The following is a 19,285-nucleotide window of genomic DNA, read 5'->3' as shown; positions in this document are numbered from 1 at the left end:
TTAGTGCATATCAAAAAATCTCGGCACCTATGTGGGCAATTGCATACGGCATTCCGGCTGACTATGCCGATGAGTACCTTCGCATTGGTGAAGATAGTACAACTGAGTCAGTTCGTAGGTTTGTCAAAGTGATCATCCGTGATTTTGGTCCTTAATATCTCTGGGCTCCGAACGAGGAAGACACAAAAACTTTGATGGCATCTAATGATAGAAGAGGTTGGCCTGGCATGCTAGAGATGTATTGTCAATACATCTAATGATAGAAGTGGTGTGGAAGCAAACACCCACTGTCAACTTCAGAAAGATCTCATTAGCACCACTAGCAAAGGGCTCGGCAGTAACACATTCCATTTTTTCATTCATTTTCATTTCACTCATGTGTAATTTGTATACGAGACAAGTTTTGTATTGAATTATTTAGTTTACTATGGTGATTTGAATATTTATTGTACTTTGTATGATTAGTGTATTGTAATATCGACATTTTCTTATATTACACATTAGTAATTCTGATTTACGGGGTTTTCAGTTTGCGGGTCGACGCCGCGCCACCCGAGCAGACCTCGCATAGCCGACCCATAAAAGATCATCTTCTGCAAATATCCTTTTTACGGGTCCGTTTTGCGGGGTCTGACTCTGTCCGCGCCCGCGCGGGCCTACAAAACAGTTTTTTCTGCGAAGTGTAAAAGACTTTTGCGGGTCGGCTTTATACGGGGTCTGCTAGAGATGCTCTTAGACACCCTGCTCCCTAAAACGAAAGAGACCAAGGCTCAGTAGCGATCAAGATCGCCCTAGTTCAGCCTGGATCCTTTCTTCCTAAGAAAAATGGGAGTAGGGAATGTGAGTCTCAACGATGACAGTGGCGCCGCCGAGAGGAAGAAACAAAACCCTAACTAGAGAGGAACGTGCCGAACTTTCTTTTTTGAGAATTTCATGCCGGACTGGATGTTTTTGAGGCAATCGTATCGAAGCGAAGAGAGCAACTAGTTGGCGAGGGCTCCTTCGGAAACCTCCCAACAACCACTCCCACGTGCCACCACTTGGCACTTTCTCAGCCACCACCACATATCGTACTCTGAGCTTTCTCTTCAGATTTTATTATTTTATTATTTTTTCGCATGCGTTTTCGGCTTTTTAGGTGTGTTTTTTCTAGGGTTTTTCGGTGTTTCGGTTTTCCACCAGTCTTTCTTAGTTTTTGGTCGATTTTTTTTCAAAAAAAGAAATTCTTTTGCATGAAAAATCACGTTTTTTATTTCCGAAAAACACGGGTTTTCTTGCACAAGAGGCACAGATTTGCTTCTGCGAGAGGCACGGTCGTGCCTCTCGAAAACAAAAAAAAACGTGTGTTTTCCTTTCTCGAGAGGCACGGTTTTGCTTCCGCGAGAGGCATAATTTTTCTTCCGCGAGAGGCACGACCGTGCCTTTCGAAAACGAAAAAAAAGTTTTCTGTCTTTTTTCTTTTGCGAGAGGTACGATTTTGCTTTCATGAGAGACATAGATGTACCTTGACGAGAGGCACAACCGTGCCTCTTCAAAACGATTTTGCTTTCGTGAGAGGCATAGATGTGCTTTGATGAGAGACACAGCATTGCCTCTTCGAAATGAAAAATAATGAGTTTTCTGTTTTGTTTTCTTTCACGAGAGAGCCAATTTTCCATTTGGTTTTCTTGTGAAAGAAAAGTTCGTCAAAACAAATCAAGATATGATCTAGTTGTGAAGATCATGACGCACGATTTAATAGATAAAACATTTTAAAAATTCTTATCTACAAAAAAAGAAAAACTATCAGGTTGTCATAAGTGACGGTGCGAGTGATTTTAGAAAGGAGTACTACTTAATTAGTGGTTTCGCGAACTCGCGGTGATATAGCAGTGCTAGTTGGGCCTAACTAAAACGTCCTAGCTGGGCCGGCTCGTGCATAGCAGTGTGCACCAGATCGAGCCCAGTCCAGAGGAAACCCTCCCATTTCAGTCCATCTCCCTTCGCTTCCTCACTTAAACCCCACGCCGCACCCCTCGCCGCCGGCCGCCGCCACGCCCTCACGATGGCTCACCTCCGCCTCCTCCTTTCCCACTCGCGCTGCCATCCACATCCCCACCGCCTCCTCCCGCTCTTCCGCTTCTGCACCTCCAACTCCGGCAACCCCCCACCGCCGCCCATCAAGCCCGTCTCCTACGCCCCGAAGCCGAAGGCCCCACCCGAGGAGGCCCCCTCGCGGGAGACCCCGAGCGCTAGCTCCGAGTGGCAGGACCGGCCACCCAGGAGATTTGACCAGCAGCCGCCGCGGCAGTTTACGCGGGAAGAGGTGCGGTTCGTCAAGGACGCGGGGCCCGCGATCGCGCCGGTGTCGTACCCGAGCAGGGTTGCGCCGCTTCCGGGAGACCGTCCAGCGGAAGAAGGGGCCGGGGAAGTGGCGAATGAGCAGGATCTGCGCGGCGAAGCGGAGCGGATTGAGATGAATGCTGAGCGGACGAGGAGGACCATCTTCGGAGTGCCGGTGGAGGAGGAAACGGTGCCGTACCCAACGCTGATACCCGTTGCGAAGCGGCCGCAGAAGGTCGCCATTGATCTCGTCGATGCACTCCGCGAAATCAAGGTCTGCACTTCTCGTGATTCGGTTCATCGCAGTTCAAATCTCAAAGAAAATCTCGTTATGCTGCGATTGGGTATCATAGCTTTGTGTAATTTGGACATGGTTTCGTAGCACTACGATTTCCACAATGAGAAGAGTAGCTCACTTGAAGTACCATGCTTTTGTTTGTTTAGTCAATGGGAAGGAATGTTGATGAAACAACCATAGTTTAACTGAAATGCGACTGGATGGGATTAAGCCGAATTTGATGCATGTTTTTTTTTTCTGTGACAGTGGGTTCTAGCATACTAGGAAGAATGCCCCTATTTTTTTTAGGGTGTGTCTAGCTCTCATCTAGATGAGACATAACTCCACACCATTGAATTTTATGTGGAGATTCATGAGGATTTTTTTTTATTAATAGAATAGTGTAGGAGTTAGATGCGACTTTGTTAATTCTCATCTAGATTAGAATTAGCAAATCCATTTTGTTTATGCTGCTTTTGGCATCGTGATTGGTTATAACAGTTCTGTTTTACCTGAGTTGATTTGACCTATTATCCTGTTTGGCTAACTGATGTTGCTATAAGCAACAGAAAAGTAGTTTAAAATCTTGTTCTGCTAACAGAAGAAAGAAGAGATACCGAACTGTGTTTCATTTTGCCACATTAGTTAACATCAACACCCTGTATGCAAAGAAGACTATTTTCTCCACAACAGCTTTAAAATAAGTTGAGCATTCTCAAACTGGCATATGATCTTTGTACGTAGATGAAACATTCATTGCATTCTTTGTATGTAGGCACCGTGATGGGCGCAAGCTGCTAATGGCACCGGTAGGAAATAACAAAGCGCTAGATTAGGTTAACTATAACATACCGGAAGAGAGTTTTTCTTGATGATTGAACCAAAATGATGCCTACTTATATCCTAGCAGCAGACCTGGAGCTGACTGATCTAGACTAGTATTGTACCATCTTAGTGAACCATTAACCACTAAATGGTGACCAAGCCTTGCCTTGTTATCTTTCTCTTTGCACTATTTCAGCTGCGGCAGAGACCGGCAGGATCTGATCTCTGAATCTTACTATCTGCTTCCTCTGCTCTTCCTAGTCCTGATCCAGCGCCATTGCTGGCTCCATTTCTTTTCTGCTTGCTGGCCAAGTGTCCCCCCTCTCTGATAATGCTTTCACATGTCAGAGTTCACAGCACATTACATGTTAATATGCTATGCAAGCTACTGTTACTATCCAGTACTCACCACAATTTCGCTCCAGGCATGTGGTTTGCATTTGAGATTTGAGATGCTGCACATGACGTTATGTTGTTCTGTTACGGTGAGATAGTGAAACCTAAATGAATATACTACAGGTCATGTGTTATACACTTGTATCACTGCTGAACTACCACAAACGACCTGGGGCATTCTGAACACAGGATCTTTGGAGCATTTTCAGTCTTGTAGGATTTTTTGAGCTAAAACTGTTAACGAGCCAAGTTCCTTCATGCGTTCGACAATATTTTTTGTTAGATCGAACTATTCATGATGACTCTTTTCTGTGATGGAAAGCCTCAACGTGTCCTTGCCCAAGCGGCTAGGTAATAGACTATTGATTCTAACATGATATGTTGCAATTAGTTGTCAGTTTAGGTGTCTTGCAACACCCCTATGAAGCAAGATCTCCAACATTACTAAGAAAGCTTATTTTGTCTGCCAGTGATTGGTGACAGGATTCTGTAGTATACATGTAGTAGCTATAAAAAATATACTCGAAGAGAGGACAGTGTAATTTTCAGAAGAGTACACTTGTACGTTGTAAGAGTACTGACGCTTTGGTTACTTCTTAGATTATTTTGTGGAGGATGTTTGGGAAAATGTCCTGGAAACTACCTTCCTAGCAATAATCTTCTGGAAACCATGTGTAAGAGGTATCATATTATTCTATGAAAAATAGAATATGTGGAGGTGATGTTCTATTAACATGTACTCCCTTTGTTCCTAAATATAAGTCTTTTTAGAGATTCCAATATGGACTATATACGGAGCAAAATGAGTGAATCTACGCTCTAAAATACGCCTATATACATCCGTATATAGTTTGTATTGAAATCTCTAGAAGGACATATTTAGGAACGGAGGGAGTATAACTCAAACTCAATCACATTTTAGGAGGTATAAAGAAGAGGAACAGCAAAATGAACAGCGGCAAATTATGGAAATCTTGATCGTACAAAATAAGTTCTGTAGGTTATAAAATATAAACCTCACCGTGATGCTGGATGGGAGAAAAAAGTAGCCGTGATAGTGTTATGGCCCTGCATTAGCTTTCTCTATATATATTCAAGACCTTTGTTCAATGTTCAAATCTCACATGACATATAAGATGACCTGTAAGCTGTCAAGTGTGAGAAAATGTAGAAATGCTTTATGTTTCACACGCTTTATGTTCCACAGAACTTGATAATCTAATTGTTCAGTCAAGAAAATAATAATCAAATGGTCTTACTTTGTTCTGTTGTTTCCTTCCAGACCAGTGCAAATGAGAAGAAGCGGAATTTTACTGAAACAGTGGAAGCTCATGTGATGTTAGGTGTTGATCCACGTCGTGGTGACCAGGTCTGCTTCGCTTCTTTACAAAGTACCTTGAAGCACACCTTTTATCCTGCCATATTTTCTCACTATTGCCACTCTATGGAAATTTAACCTGCCATGTTACTGAATCACTTATTGCCAGCTGCATATGCTGCTGTATGCGAAGACCTGTTTACTCTGGTTTCACTTGAGTATATGTGATCTTTCCTGGTCTTTCACAGTAGCTCATTTGCTCAAGCCACTGGTAACGGGTGAAGCTGTGGTTCTCGTGGCATAAGCATCGAGTCTTTGATTATTTTATCAATCCCACAGAGCATTTGTTCTGTTGATCTTTTATTACTTGGTTAATTGTTGAACTTCGATTTGACTGTCAACTTAGTGCCTTTAATAAACTGTCACCTAGGTGTCATGTTACCGAGCCAAGTCACTTGGCAAGGTTAGAAATTCCAGTGCCCTAGTAGGCTAGCACGCCATTTTCTTACAATTACCGGATAAACCTAATTGGCACACTTACATAATTTTATACACACGGGTGCATGATTCTGTTAAAGGTTTGAAGCACATGCAATTGCATATTCTCATCTTCTGGTGCCACGCACAAACAGCACAGCCTGCGTGCTGCGTGATTCAGCATGCACAATGTTCCAGCACTTGTGCTCCTTTTCTCCTTCATTAGGCTAGCACCTCCCTGTACGAGGCATGATCTAGGGTTTCATGACTGGATGAACCAGTTATGACAACAAAAACACAGATGTAAGAAGCTAACAGATTGAGATAATTTGTCAATTCTTGTAAAAAAAAGGCTGATATTAGCGCATGACAGTGTATTTGCCACAAAGCCAAAGTTCCCCAATGTGTTGAAACCAGTTAGAAGCTATGTGATTTAACAGGGATGCTGCTGAAATCTTGTCTCTGTACTTGTTGAGGTCTATCTAACACATTCAAATACAGAAGAAATGTTGTCCAGAGATTTTGTGCATGCTAAGAAATGATGATTAACTAATGCTTCTCCAGTTGAATAGCCAAGTTGCCTCATGAATTTTTTATTTTTTTTCAATCTGTTTGTGAACGTTAGGTTGATGGAAAATTATTTTCTGACACTGACCAAATTTTTTCCTGGCATACAGATGGTTCGTGGCGCCATAACATTGCCGCATGGCACTGGCAAGGTACCTTTCTAAATATCGTTCACAGCCTATTTTACAGGCATTGGGTATACATCATCTCTGTTTTGTAAGGAACAATTAAAAGAGTTCTTGCATCCCAAATGGTGCCTTTGTTTTCTATGTGTACTTCATGCTGAGGTCCTTCTCTTTATAAGACTGTTAGGGTAGCAGTATTTGCGGAAGGGCCTGCAGCAGAGGAAGCTAGGGCAGCTGGAGCAGATGTTGTTGGTGGCGACGAGCTGATTGAGGAGATTCGCAAAGGTACTTCATTTCCTTTAGTATGTTATGGTTTTTGGAACTTATTTTCCTTGGAATATCACCAATCGCTACCTGCTCTTACCCCCTAGTACGCCATCGTAGGTTTTCCTTAGTTTCATCTACAATGTTTGACATTCTTGTTGATTGGAATTCCTTTTTTCCACCTATGATTACATATACTAGGAGGAGGCAAACTAAGTTTCGACAAGTGCATAGCAACCCCAATGTTCATGCCTCGGCTTTCAAAGGTAGCAGTGTGGGCTTTTGGACACCTATGTTATTTCCTGTTGACATATTATTAACAACCTGACTGATTCTCCAGGTCGCTAGAATATTGGGTCCGCGTGGTTTGATGCCAAATCCTAAGGTAGGCATCTTCCCTTTTCATTTTATTTTGGAACCACACTGAAGTTTTCTGCTTTCTTGACACTTTGAATCTTATAGTTAGGTTCTGTGACCAATGATGTTTCTGGTGCTGTCAAAGCGGCAAAATCAGGTCGTGTTGATTTCAAGATAGATAAAACTGCCATAGTGCATGTTGGCCTTGGAAAGGTATGGGACATGGCCATCAATATTGATACTCATATGCCTAGTGAATTTACCAATATGATTATGTACATACTCAAGCAACTCCTTACTTTGCAATTCTGTGTCGTTCCTCATTATAGTTTGTATTGTTTTTTGCAGGTCAATTTTTCTGAGGAGAGTTTACGTGAAAATATTGGTGCTTTCGTAAATGCACTTTTACTTGCTAAGCCGGTGGGCTTAAAGAAAAGTAAGTGAGCGGCTGGTGCTAACATGCTTATACCAATATTTTGTATCAACATTGTACCTTAGTGAATATTACTCAATTACAAATTTATGAACTTCAAACTTTTTTATATTGTGGTATATACTATGAAAATACAAAGGTGAACATGGGTGCACACACACCCATCAAGAAAAGTAATATAAAAAATAGCCATTTTTTTCCCTACAATTTTGGGGTATCATGCTTGGTCGACTCGTCTACTCGCATGTCAAGTTTCGCTAAGAAATGACGCCCATGGCATTCTTAGCGAAGAAAAGAAATTCAGATCTCCAAATTACTTCAAACAGTGTCTTTTTATAGCACCGATTTTGTCTTTTTTTTTTTGCCTAGAATACCACCGATTTCATTTTTTCGTGAAACTTATACGTGAGTAGAACACTGCCATGTACTCCCTCCGTTCCTAAACATTTATCTTTTTAAAGGTTCAACTGTGGACTACATACACAGCAAAATGAGTGAACTTATACTCTAAATTATGTCTATATACATCCGTATGTAGTCTGTAGTGAAATTTCTAAAAGACAAATATTTAGGAACGGAGGGAGTATGATATAAAAATATTCAGTTATTTTTCTAGTATTTTTCTGTTTTTACTATTCATAAGGGGTGCTCTTCGAACCATGTTCCAATATTCGTGTCCGTGCATGAACTCTGAGTCTGACTGATTTTGTTTGACCCTTCTCTATCAGTTTCAATACTTTGGACACTTGGCATGAAATACCAGTTCCCAGTATAAGAAATCAATTTGTGTACCTAATTCAGAGGGCAAATTAGGCAATAGCTTATTCTTGGATATCAATATTTCTTTCCATGCACGTTTTGAGATATACATGTTGTTTCTCTGATAATTGTGATGATGGTATTAAATCCAAGGTGTTAACACTCACTTTCTTTCAGCTTCAAAATATGTTGGATACGTGAAGAAGTTCACGCTGAGTAGCACAGTAAGCTCTTTTCTCTTCCACTTCTATCTGATGTATCATTGGTTTCACTTTCTAGCGATGTCACATAATATTTCACCCAAATTAATAACATGTTAAAGACCTTTTCGGCTTTCATCTTCTTACGACCTTGTGTTATTTTCCTTTTTATGACAACATTATGGGGGGGCTCTTCTGAATTTACATTTGAGTAACAATAATAAATACTCTATAAAATAAGATATGAGAGGCTACAGAAGACTGAAAAAGGGCACATGCCTTCATAATCTAAAAGACCAGCAGAACTGAAAAAAAAACTGAGTGCCAGACATTTTGGTACTAGTTGTCCCGCAGGCATTATCACTAATTTGTGCATGTGCCAAACAAATTTGAAATTATGCACGCTTTTCTTCCGCAAAACTCTTTCTGTTCTCTTGAAAGTAGGTAGTATTAGTAGTGCATATTTGTCCATTATGCTACTCCCTCTGATCCATATTAATTTTTGCTTATTTAGTACAACTTTATACTAACTTAGCGACAATTAATATGGATTAGAGGGAGTATTTTTGTGAAAGTTATGAAGCAATGTGCTAGAAACAGTAGGCATGTACTGGACTCGCAGCTCTATCAAGTGGCACTATTATCTTCAGAGCGTGGATCCTTCCTCTCTCTAAGTTGACCTATGTATGGTGAAAGGTGAAACTACTGCTAGGCAGTACTCCCTCCGTCCCAAAATAAATGTCTTAAGCTTAGTACAAATTTATACTAGAGCTAGTACAAAGTTAAGACAGTTATTTTGGGACAGAGGGAGTACTTCATAACTTTGCTAATGGTTTGCATCCAGCTGACCCTGATGGTATTTTAGTTGTCTGACATGATTCTGGCTTTAGTGGTCTGTATTGTTCCATAAGAGGTCTTGTGAAATGCTACAGTTAAACTAATACTGTGTCTGTACAGCTTGATCAGTATGTTAGTGCTATCAGGAGTTGCAATGAATGATTGCTAGTGGCTCTGTCATTGTTAGCGGGGTAAACTGAAAGCAAGGTTGCTTGTGATATTTGCGCCTAAGCATGTTCAAGTATAACCCTTAGGAGCATTGTCCCAACTTCTTCCATCTTTCATTTTCACCTACCATACTCCTGCTTGGTAGTTTCCATCGCCTGTCCAGGGTTGAGCCCTGGGATTTGGCGGCGGGCAGCTTCTCCTAGGATTGCTCTTATCTTTTATGTCTCTTACTGGAGGAAATTTCTTGCAGATGGGACCTGGATTTCCTGTTACTATACCATCACTATCGGCAGCTGCTGATGACTATAGCAAGGTGCATGTGAGCTAAGTCAGTGTAAATCAAATCTGAATGAACCATTTTATTTTTGGGGTACTTGCAACCGGTTCCTTGCAAGTGGCTGGCCTATCTCAGTGGAGCATAGCGTTGGATGGGTTGCTATTCTGACAAAAACTATCTGCAAACCTTATCTCGTTAAATGTCGCACGGTCACACAAAATTATGTGGTTTCTTTTGCTGGCCCACTCATGTCGTCATCCTCATACTCAGTAATTTATTGTATGCAATCGCAATGTAATCTTGAGCTCATTACTAGAGAACATTTTTTCTTCTTTTTTCTTGGCATAACTAGAAAAGACTGTAGTTGTAGGTCTGGCATTTGAGTGATCAATGGCCACTAGGAACCAGTTTTTGCCGGGCTTATGTTACTATAGCTAGCGTGTTCGTTACAACTTCTGCATATTTGTGTGATGCTGTTTGAAGTCCTCATATCATCCAGCTTTTGCATCTGGGAAAATAAACTGGTTTGTGTTGTCTCTGCTCTGTTCTGTTTGGCATACAATATCTGTGGCCGCCGTAAACGGATTTTGACCTCATTTGTTTCCTGCTGCCTGCTGGGGGACTTTTCAAAGCAGACGGGGACATGCACGTCTGGTTGCTTGATTGGCCAACATCACTATAGGCTAGCGACAAAACAAGGAATTATGGTTGAAACGGATGCATTTCGGCTTGTTTAGCTGCCCCGTCGGCCCAGTAGTGCTTCATTTATGTATTTTAGGATATGTCAGACGCAAGTGGTGCAACTTCATGCATTTCTAAGCTGCCTGCTCTGAAGTGATGCTCCAAGAAGGAAATACGTAATCAAACTTATGGTGAAACGATGCCTTAAATTAGATGAACACTATGGTGCGGCTGAGTTGTCTTGTGAGATTCATTGGGAACTTCTATACTAACCCGACATGTGCGTTGATGCACTATCTGCAGATGCACAACTACTAAGATTTTAGTTCCAAACAAGTTGGGTTAGACTAAAGCTGAAACCCACAAGATCTCCAAACTAAACTGACAAGTGGATAGCTTACTTTCGTGCACATTGTCCATAACTATTACTTTCATGCACCTTGCCCATAACTAGTTGACGATATTTCAATCCTTAAGATGTCTTTTACGGGTTCTTATGTTAAATTTGGTCTGTCCCGATGCCAAAACTTGATGGTGAGATTGGACAATATTACTGTGGTGGATGCAATCAAGCGGAATGAAGGATATTTCATGGTAGAAACACCAATCTTTGATGAATGTCATAATTTTCTAGAAGATTTTGGGAAGTCTACTGTTGAGCATTGTATTAGGGAGTCAAATTCTGTTGCTTATGAGCTGGCTAGATGGGGTCGTGCTAATAGTCCATCTAGATGGGTTGATGCTCCGTCTGATTTTATTGTAATTTAATTGGCTGGCATGTATCTATCCTTTGGTTAATAAAGTAAGCTTTCCCGTAAAAAAAATTGGTCTGTCCCGATCTCTCTATATTATCAGCATGTTTAACCGCTCACTATGCACATGAGCTCTTGAAGGTCTATGTTGTACTTCCTTCGTACATAACCCGTCTTTTGGCTTTTGTGGCACTCTCTTATCAGAGAGAACGTTTGCAATTTGATGTCACTTCACTCATTTGGCTTTGATTCGATGTTTCACAACTTCATTGATATAACCATCATTCTGCAATATCGACCCCAAATATTAACCTCTTCCTCCTCGTGCTTAGTAATACTCAAACTGTAGCTCATGTACTCAGTTTTAGTCCTACTAAGCCTAAAACCTTTTGAATCCAAAGTTTGTCTTCAACACTTTAACTTTCTATTAATCCCCGTCCGACTATCATCCACTAACACCACATCATCTGCAAAAGAGCATACACCATGAGTTATCTTCTTGTTTATCCCTTGTGACCTCATCCATCACAAAAGCAAAAAAGGTAAGGGCTCAAAGCGATCCTTTGTACAACCCATTTTTACTCAGGAAATCATCAGTGTCGTCATCATTTGTTCGAACACTTGTCACAACATTATCATACACCCTCTTGATGAGGGTATGTATTTTGTTGGGACTTTGTGTTCCTCAAAGACCCATCACATGACATTTCGTGGTATATTAATGTAGGCCTTCTCCAAGTAAATGATCACCATATACATGTCCTTCCTTTTCTCCTTATATATCTTCATAAGTTGTCGTATCAAGAAAATGACTTTCATGTCGACCTCCGAGGCATGAAACTAAGCCTATTTTTTTGTCACGGTTTTCATTCTTCAAGCGGTGCTCAATGACTCTCTCTCATAGCTTAATCGTATGGCTCATCATTTTAATTCCACAAGTAATTGGTACAACTATGAGCACATCACGTGTTCTTGAAAATTGATACTAATATACTCCGCCTCAATTTTTCTGGCATCTTATTTGCCAAAAGAAAAGAGGTTGAAAAGCTTAATTAGCCATATTATCGCTATGTCTGTGAGGTCTATGTCACCTAGATTCATTGCACAAAACACCTACCGGTATCATCAAATGACTCATCTAGCTCAATGATAGAACTCCCATTCTCTTCATTGAACAATTTGTCAAAGTACTCCCTCTATCTATGCTTAATCCCCTCACCCTTCACTAAGAGCTCATCTGCTTTGTCTTTGATGCATTTGACTTGGTTGACATCCCTCATATTCCTATCTAAAATCTTGGCCAACTTATATATGTCCATTTCTCCCTCCTTCGTGTCTAAGCACTCGTAGAGGTCCTCATACGCCAGACTCCTTGCTTCACTCACGGCTCCCTTTGCGTCCTTCTTTGGCACTAAATATTTTTTTGTAGTTGGCTCAGTCTCTAGGTTGTAGCAAACTTTTGGTCAATTTTGATGACATATAGGTTGTGGAGGCAATGAAGAATGTTGACATCTCTTCTGGAGTAGCAACAACAATCTCTGATGACTGCTACCTCTTTGCTTGTGATTCTCCCAAGTCTTTTTTTCTCAAGAGTACACCAATAACATACCATATTTTTATAGAAGAGATAAATATAGTTACAAAACCACAAAACACCATGAATCATGCTTCGGGAAAACACCCACACCCACACATACTCTACTAAATTTATACTTTCACAAAACCCTCTAAAAACACCGCACCAACACTCTTCCATATGCTCAACTCCTCTAATATCGCTAGAACAAGCTCCCTCAAAACTCTAGCATTTCCCTTGTTGGTCTCTATTTCTAAAAACTCTAGCATTGTGCTTCTTCCACACGTTCCATGAAATCAAAGTAACCATATAGTTAGAACAACTCTTGTCTCTTCCCTCAAATTTCTCCACTGTTGCAATCACGAAGTCTTCAATCTATCTGTGGATGAGGGGATATATATGGTGATGTGCAGAGCAACAAAGCAGTGATGCGAGATTTCTCTAGAGTTACTGCATTGGATGAGAATATGATCCACCATGTCCTCTCCCTGCAAACAAAGATAGCAACCCAAAGATCTTGCACTTCAAGGACACCAACACCTCCAAATGGTTGAAGCTCCAAGGAATCTAACGAGTCCATTGATACACCAACTTGTACACCGAACTAGCTGAGTAGGCTCCCGCTACAAACCATGACCCTATAGGGGGAGTAGACCCTCTATGCCTCTGGGTTATTACGTGAATCTTACTTGGGAGAGAGGCTTTTCTCCACCGCCAAATTTTAGGGTGAGGCCAATAGGATAATCATACAAATCATTCCGTGCGTAAGATACATAGCCTTCCTATAGATGTAGCATGGCTTGACCCTCTCCCAATATGGTCCTCAATAACGTAGGTCCCATATGTCACACATTGCTTGACCATCACAATATACATGTCCTTCTTTTTCTCCTTATGTATCTCCATAAGTTGCCGTACCAAGAAAATGACTTTCATGTTGACCTCCCAGGCATGAAACTAAGCCAATTTTTTTGTCATGCTTGTCATTCTTCAAGCGGTGCTCAATGACTCTCTCTCATAACTTAATTATATGGCTCATCATTTTAATTCCACAAGTAATTGGTACAACTATGAGAACATCCATTGTTCTTGAAAATTGATACTAATGTACTCCGCCTCCATTCTTCTAGCATCTCATTTACCAAAAAATGAGGTTGAAAAGCTTAATTAACCATATTATTGCTATGTCTCTTAGGCCTCTTCACACCCAGGTTCATCACACAAAACACCTACTAGTATCATCAAAGGACCCGTCTAGCTCAATGGTACAACTCCCATTCTCTCCATTGAACAATTTGTCGAAGTACTCCCTCTATCTATGCTTAATCCCCTCACCCTTCACTAAGAGCTCATGTGCTTTGCCTTTGATGCATTTGACTTGGTTGACAACCCTCATCTTCCTCTCTTGAATCTTGGCCAACTTATATATGCCCATTTCTCCCTCCTTCGTGTCTAAGCACCGGTAGATGTCCTCATACGCCAGACTCCTTGCTTCACTCATGGCTCCCTTTGCGTCCTTCTTTGGCATTGAATATTTTTTTGTAGTTGGCTCAATCTTTACTTCTAGCAAACTTCTCGTCAATTTTGATAACATATAGGTTGTGGAGGCAATGAACAATGTTGACATCTCTTTTGGAGTAGCAGCAACAATCTCCGATGACTGCTACCACATTGTGGTGATTCTCCCAAGCCTTTTTCTCAAGAGTACGCGCATAACATACCATATTTTTTTTATAGAAGATAGAAATATAGTTACAAAACCAAAAAAACACCGTGAATCATGCTTTGGGAAAACTCCCACACCCACACATACTCTACTAAATCTATACTCTCACAAAACCCTCTAAACACACCGCACGAACACTCTTCCATATGCTCAACTCCTCTAATATCACTAGAACAAGCTCCCTCAAAACTCTAGCATTGCCCTTGTTGGTCTCTATTTCTAAAATTTCTCCATCGTTGCAATCACCAAGTCTTCAATCTATTCGTGGATGAGGGGATATCAACAGTGATGTGCAAAGCAACAAAGCAGCGATGCTAGATTTCTGTAAAGGTCTTGCATTGGATGAGAATATGATCCACCATGTCCTCTTTCTGCAAACAAAGATAGCAAGCTGAAGTGTCATCTTGCAGACTATGTCTGGTGAGCCGATCCGTCGTCCACAACCTATACTAGAGAGCAAGCCCAACGAGGATCTTGCACTTCAAGGACAACAACACCTTCAGATGGTTGAAGCTCCAAGGAATCTAACCAGTCCATTGAGACACCAACTTGTAAACCGAACTAGCTAAGTAGGCTCCCACCACGAACCATCTCCATACAGGGGGAGTAGACCCCCCACACCTCCGAGTTATTATGTGACTGTTATGTGGGAGAGAAGCTTTCTCCCCCCCCTCAAATTTTTTAGGGTGGGGTCAATAGGATGATCCTACAAATCATCCCATGCGTAAGATACATAACCTATCGATAGATGTAGCATTGCTTGACCCTCTCCCAATATGGTCCTCAATACCGTAGGGCCCATGTCACACATTGTCCGTCCACTAGACGTTGTCCATGCCACCGTCTCGTGGCCACCACCGTACGACGTCATCGTCCCCAACCACCATCGTTCGCACGCGAGCTCGAAGGGAGGGAGGGAGGGAGAGAGAGAGAGAGAGAGAGATCATTGATAAGTGAAAACATCCTTGTATTGGGGACGGGGTTATTGAAGACATGTGCTCTTGCAAAAAAAGTGACTAAGAAAGTGTCCATCCCAATAACCTAAATACTACTTCCTTTTTGATTTGTAAGGTTTGCACGTATCTTTAGGTTGACAAATAAACTAATGTGATACAAGTTATATATCATAAATATATATATTATTAGAAATTTTAAATTATTTATTTTTCAATGGTATAATTTTAGAGAAAGTATGGTTGGATGCAGCCCGTTAGCTGTTATTTCTTTCATTGTATATGATGAGAGTGTGGAATTAAAAAAATGATTATCAGGGGATATTTATTTATTTATTGGAATCTGGAGATGCTCTTTGAGTCTTCGTCCGAGTCCCTACCATCCGGATGCCGCTGCACCGCAGTAACAAATAAGGGATCCACTACATAGCGACGCAACACATGGGTCTTTCCGTGCTACGGTTTTCTTCACGCACATGCAAACTAATACACCTGCATGACATCAGCAAAGATTTCTCTAATGTTAAACTTTAAAAAAGTTTTATCTCTTAAACTATAGATTCAATTGACGATCCGTTTTCACTGTTAGCTTTCTCGCATTGAGATCTTCGAAATTAGATCCCATGTTGATATGTTTCGGCAATTCTTTTTTCGTCGATAGTTGCGAGAATACTATTATTTACTTGTCACATTATTTGTCACACAGTTCTCATATTAAATTAACTTGGTTATCAGGTTTATGAATGTCGATATACCCCACTAAAAACTTGATTCATTGTGTTTGTGCTGGTTCATGCATTTACTTCTTATTGTTAGTGCTTTAATAACCACTTTTTAGCCCCACATAACACTGCAATACTTAAAAGGTATAAAATTATTACCCCTTTAACTATGTATAATTTTTATGACAACTGCACACCAGTAAGATGACAACTATGATGACATAAATGTGGCAACTAGGAACGACAAAAAAAAAATCAACGAAACATGTCAACATGGGATCTTATTTTGTAGGTCTCGTCGAGACGAACCTAACGGTAAAGACGAATCTTCAATCAAATTATTAATCTATGAGATAAATCATTTTTTAGCTCACATGCATGCATGCATGAGGCCATGCTGTTGTGGAGCAGTTTGAAAGCGACGGGTGTCTTTTTTTAATGCTTGGACATGAACGCGGAAAGGATTGAGTGCTGTGCTAATTAGAGGGTGCTTGGATCCAAGAGACTAAAACTAGTCTGACTAAAACTAGTCTCTTTAAGAGGCTAAAGTTCCAAGCACCCCTGACTAAAGAGAGACTAAAACTAGTCTTGAGGCTAAAATTTTTTAGTCAGGGGTACCCCTACTAAAATGTGCATTAGTCCTCTCTCTCCTCGTTTAACTTCTCGTGCAAGTTCTGGATTGGAGGGTTTGGAAGATAATAAATGCTCATTAACTTGATTTTAGTCTCTTTAGTACTTGGATCCAAGCATGGATGAGGCTAGCAAGTTTTAATCTCACTAAAACGTATCCAAGCACCCTCCTAGATTTTCCCAACAAATAATCATGCATGCACCTCTGGCTGAAAGAGCTATAAATAGGGGAGCTTGTCCGAAGCAAGTGACCAATAAACACCCCACTCCCTCCCATCAGAGCAACCTCACTGCGAGCCAGGCATCTCTAATCTAATTAACTTGATCGCCATGGCTGCTCCTGCCTTTCTGCACTGCCTGCTCGCCATCTGGCTCCTCTCCTTCGCCGCCCACGCGCAGCTCACGACGGACTTCTACGACGACTGCTGCCCCAGCCTGGAGGCCATCGTGCGGGCGGGGATGAACAAGGCCATCCGTAACGAGCGTCGGATCGGCGCCTCGCTTCTCAGGCTCTTCTTCCACGACTGCTTCGTCCAGGTGATGACTCGTCGCACTTGCACACGTTGTTACGCGCACAGTGTCGTCTGACATGGTGCCGTGCCAGGGCTGTGATGGCTCGGTTCTTCTCGACGCCGGCGGCGACGGCGAGAAGGAAGCCGTACCAAACAATATGTCCATCCGTGGCTTCGGTGTCATCGACGCCATCAAGGCCAGCGTGGAGGCGGTGTGCCCGGGCGTCGTCTCCTGCGCCGACATCCTCGCGATCACCGCGCGCGACGGAACGTTCCTGGTACGTGCAGCCGGCGGCTCATTCGGTAGCTGCTTCTTCTAGCTAGTGCGTACTGTCGCTCATCCTGACGATCGAAACTGTTTGGCGGCGTGCAGCTGGGCGGGCCGACCTGGAGAGTGCCCCTCGGCCGCCGCGACTCGACGAAGGCGAGCAAGGATTTGGCCGACATGAACCTCCCGCCGCCGACGGCCAACCTGTCCACGCTGATCGGCCTGTTCGACCGGCAGGGGCTCTCACCGGCCGAGATGACGGCGCTGTCGGGCGCGCACACCATCGGCCTGGCCCAGTGCCTAAACTTCAACGGCCGCATCTACAAGGACGCCAACATCGACCCGGCCTTCGCGGCGCTACGGCGACAGACGTGCCCCAGCTCCGGCAACGACAACCTGGCGCCCATCGACGTGCAGACCCCCGGGGCGTTCGACGCCGCCTACTACCGGAACCTGCTGGCGAAGCGCGGCCTGTTCCAGTCTGACCAGGCGCTGTTCAACGGAGGGTCGGAGGACGCGCTGGTGCGGCAGTACAGCGCCAACCCCGCGCTCTTCCGGAGCGACTTCGCCAAGGCCATGATAAAGATGGGCAACATACATCCGCTCACCGGAAGCGCCGGCGAGATCAGGAAAAACTGCCATGTCGTCAACAGCTAGCTCATCGGTCGGTCGATGACTGACTCATATGTATACTGCTCTAAAGTCGATACCCAGGGCGTGCACTCGTGGCGTTCTTCATCTCGTTCAAGAATATATATTTGCGAGACATACTCTGAGCATTCGTGGCGTTCTTCATTTCAGACACTTTGGAGGAAGAAAAAACAGTTCCAGCAGATGCGGGCCCTACTTTTAAATGGTGATTTTTTTTTCTTTCTAAATGCCCTGAATTTTTGCTACAAGTGCTGTAAATTTGCAGCACCTCTAGCTTCCTGAAAACCAAAAACGAAACGATGTGATGGGAACTCAACCGCCGCGGTGAAACTTACCGGCCACCGACGCCACCCCATGCTGATTCTCCGCCGCTGCGATTCCGCCAGCCGCGGCCGGCTTGCCTGCGGCAGCTGGGTGCGCCCATCCGTGCGGCCCAGCCATCGCACGGTTGTGGCTCCACGCACGCCCCGCTCCAGAATTCCTGCAAAAAAATCTTCTTTTATTGGTATCATAGATAATCAAGTGAAGCAGTATATTTGACTAGGAAGATTGAGTAGCATTCAGTTAACAGTACGTACAAGTTCAAATAAAAATCAGTTGCAACTTGGAACTCTAACACACATGAGATAAAACTGGCAAGAACAAAAGTAATTAGGTTGGCTTCGGTTGATTGAACTTATATTCGTCAGCAACTCCGGCCAGGTGCTTGCAAGCATTTTGATTCATATGCCACGCACAAAGTCTATGATGAGAGTGAGGGAAGACTTCACGAATTGCCTTTGCCATTGCCGCGTCTTCATCGGTGAGAATTGTACGTGGATGTTTTCCTGACATAACTTTCAGAAAAGTTCGGAAAAGCCAACCAAAACTAGCAGCGGTTTCATCATAGAGAAGTGCAGCACCAAAGACCATAGTATTCTGATGATTATTCACCCCGACAATCAAACCAAATGGACGTCCATCATCTAGTTTTCTGTATGTGGTGTCAAAGCATATAACATCACCGAATATTGCATAGTCTGAAACCATTTTGGAGTCCGCCCAAAAAATATTAGTTATCAACTCATCCTCATCCACTTGAATTGAATAGAAGAAGTTCACATCTTCCGACACCTTTTTCTCCATGTATTCTAGTACTCCCCCTGTGTCACATACCTTCGCTTTTATTGTTCTCTTTGAGTACAAACGGTTTTTCATATCTTGAGGTGTAAA

At 42.5% G+C, this 19,285-nt stretch overlaps 2 protein-coding genes across 2 annotated transcripts; both read left to right on the top strand.

Annotated features, from left to right (window-relative positions):
- Positions 1–1,934: 1,934 nt before the first annotated feature.
- LOC123408416 (50S ribosomal protein L1) lies at positions 1,935–10,141 on the top strand. Its single transcript, XM_045101530.1, has 10 exons — positions 1,935–2,596; positions 5,103–5,189; positions 6,293–6,334; positions 6,487–6,592; positions 6,773–6,837; positions 6,912–6,956; positions 7,034–7,141; positions 7,277–7,364; positions 8,298–8,344; positions 9,576–10,141. Exons 1-10 carry the CDS (start codon positions 2,045–2,047, stop codon positions 9,651–9,653), a joined length of 1,218 nt encoding a protein of 405 aa, XP_044957465.1. The 5' UTR covers positions 1,935–2,044; the 3' UTR covers positions 9,654–10,141.
- A 6,750-nt stretch (positions 10,142–16,891) lies between these two features.
- On the top strand, positions 16,892–18,255 carry LOC123410060 (peroxidase P7-like). The gene is made up of 3 exons (XM_045102944.1): positions 16,892–17,179; positions 17,247–17,432; positions 17,528–18,255. The coding sequence occupies exons 1-3, from the start codon at positions 16,973–16,975 to the stop codon at positions 18,077–18,079; spliced, it is 945 nt and encodes a 314-aa protein (XP_044958879.1). The 5' UTR covers positions 16,892–16,972; the 3' UTR covers positions 18,080–18,255.
- The last annotated feature ends 1,030 nt before the right edge of the window (positions 18,256–19,285 follow it).

Source organism: Hordeum vulgare, chromosome 7H (assembly GCF_904849725.1).
Source record: "Hordeum vulgare subsp. vulgare chromosome 7H, MorexV3_pseudomolecules_assembly, whole genome shotgun sequence".
Taxonomy (NCBI): domain Eukaryota; kingdom Viridiplantae; phylum Streptophyta; class Magnoliopsida; order Poales; family Poaceae; genus Hordeum; species Hordeum vulgare.
The sequence above is the reverse complement of the archived record's forward strand: the minus strand, read 5'-3'. Positions and strand labels throughout refer to the sequence as shown.

Excerpts from the sequence above, each read along its gene's own strand:
- LOC123408416 (XM_045101530.1), top strand. The coding sequence starts at position 2,045 with ATGGCTCACCTCCGCCTCCTCCTTTCCCACTCGCGCTGCCATCCACAT. Across the intron at positions 6,335-6,486 it reads TGCCGCATGGCACTGGCAAG|ACTGTTAGGGTAGCAGTATT; the intron begins GTACCTTTCTAA and ends TCTCTTTATAAG. Across the intron at positions 8,345-9,575 it reads AGTTCACGCTGAGTAGCACA|ATGGGACCTGGATTTCCTGT; the intron begins GTAAGCTCTTTT and ends AATTTCTTGCAG.
- LOC123410060 (XM_045102944.1), top strand. The coding sequence starts at position 16,973 with ATGGCTGCTCCTGCCTTTCTGCACTGCCTGCTCGCCATCTGGCTCCTC. Across the intron at positions 17,180-17,246 it reads TCCACGACTGCTTCGTCCAG|GGCTGTGATGGCTCGGTTCT; the intron begins GTGATGACTCGT and ends GTGCCGTGCCAG. Across the intron at positions 17,433-17,527 it reads CGCGCGACGGAACGTTCCTG|CTGGGCGGGCCGACCTGGAG; the intron begins GTACGTGCAGCC and ends GGCGGCGTGCAG.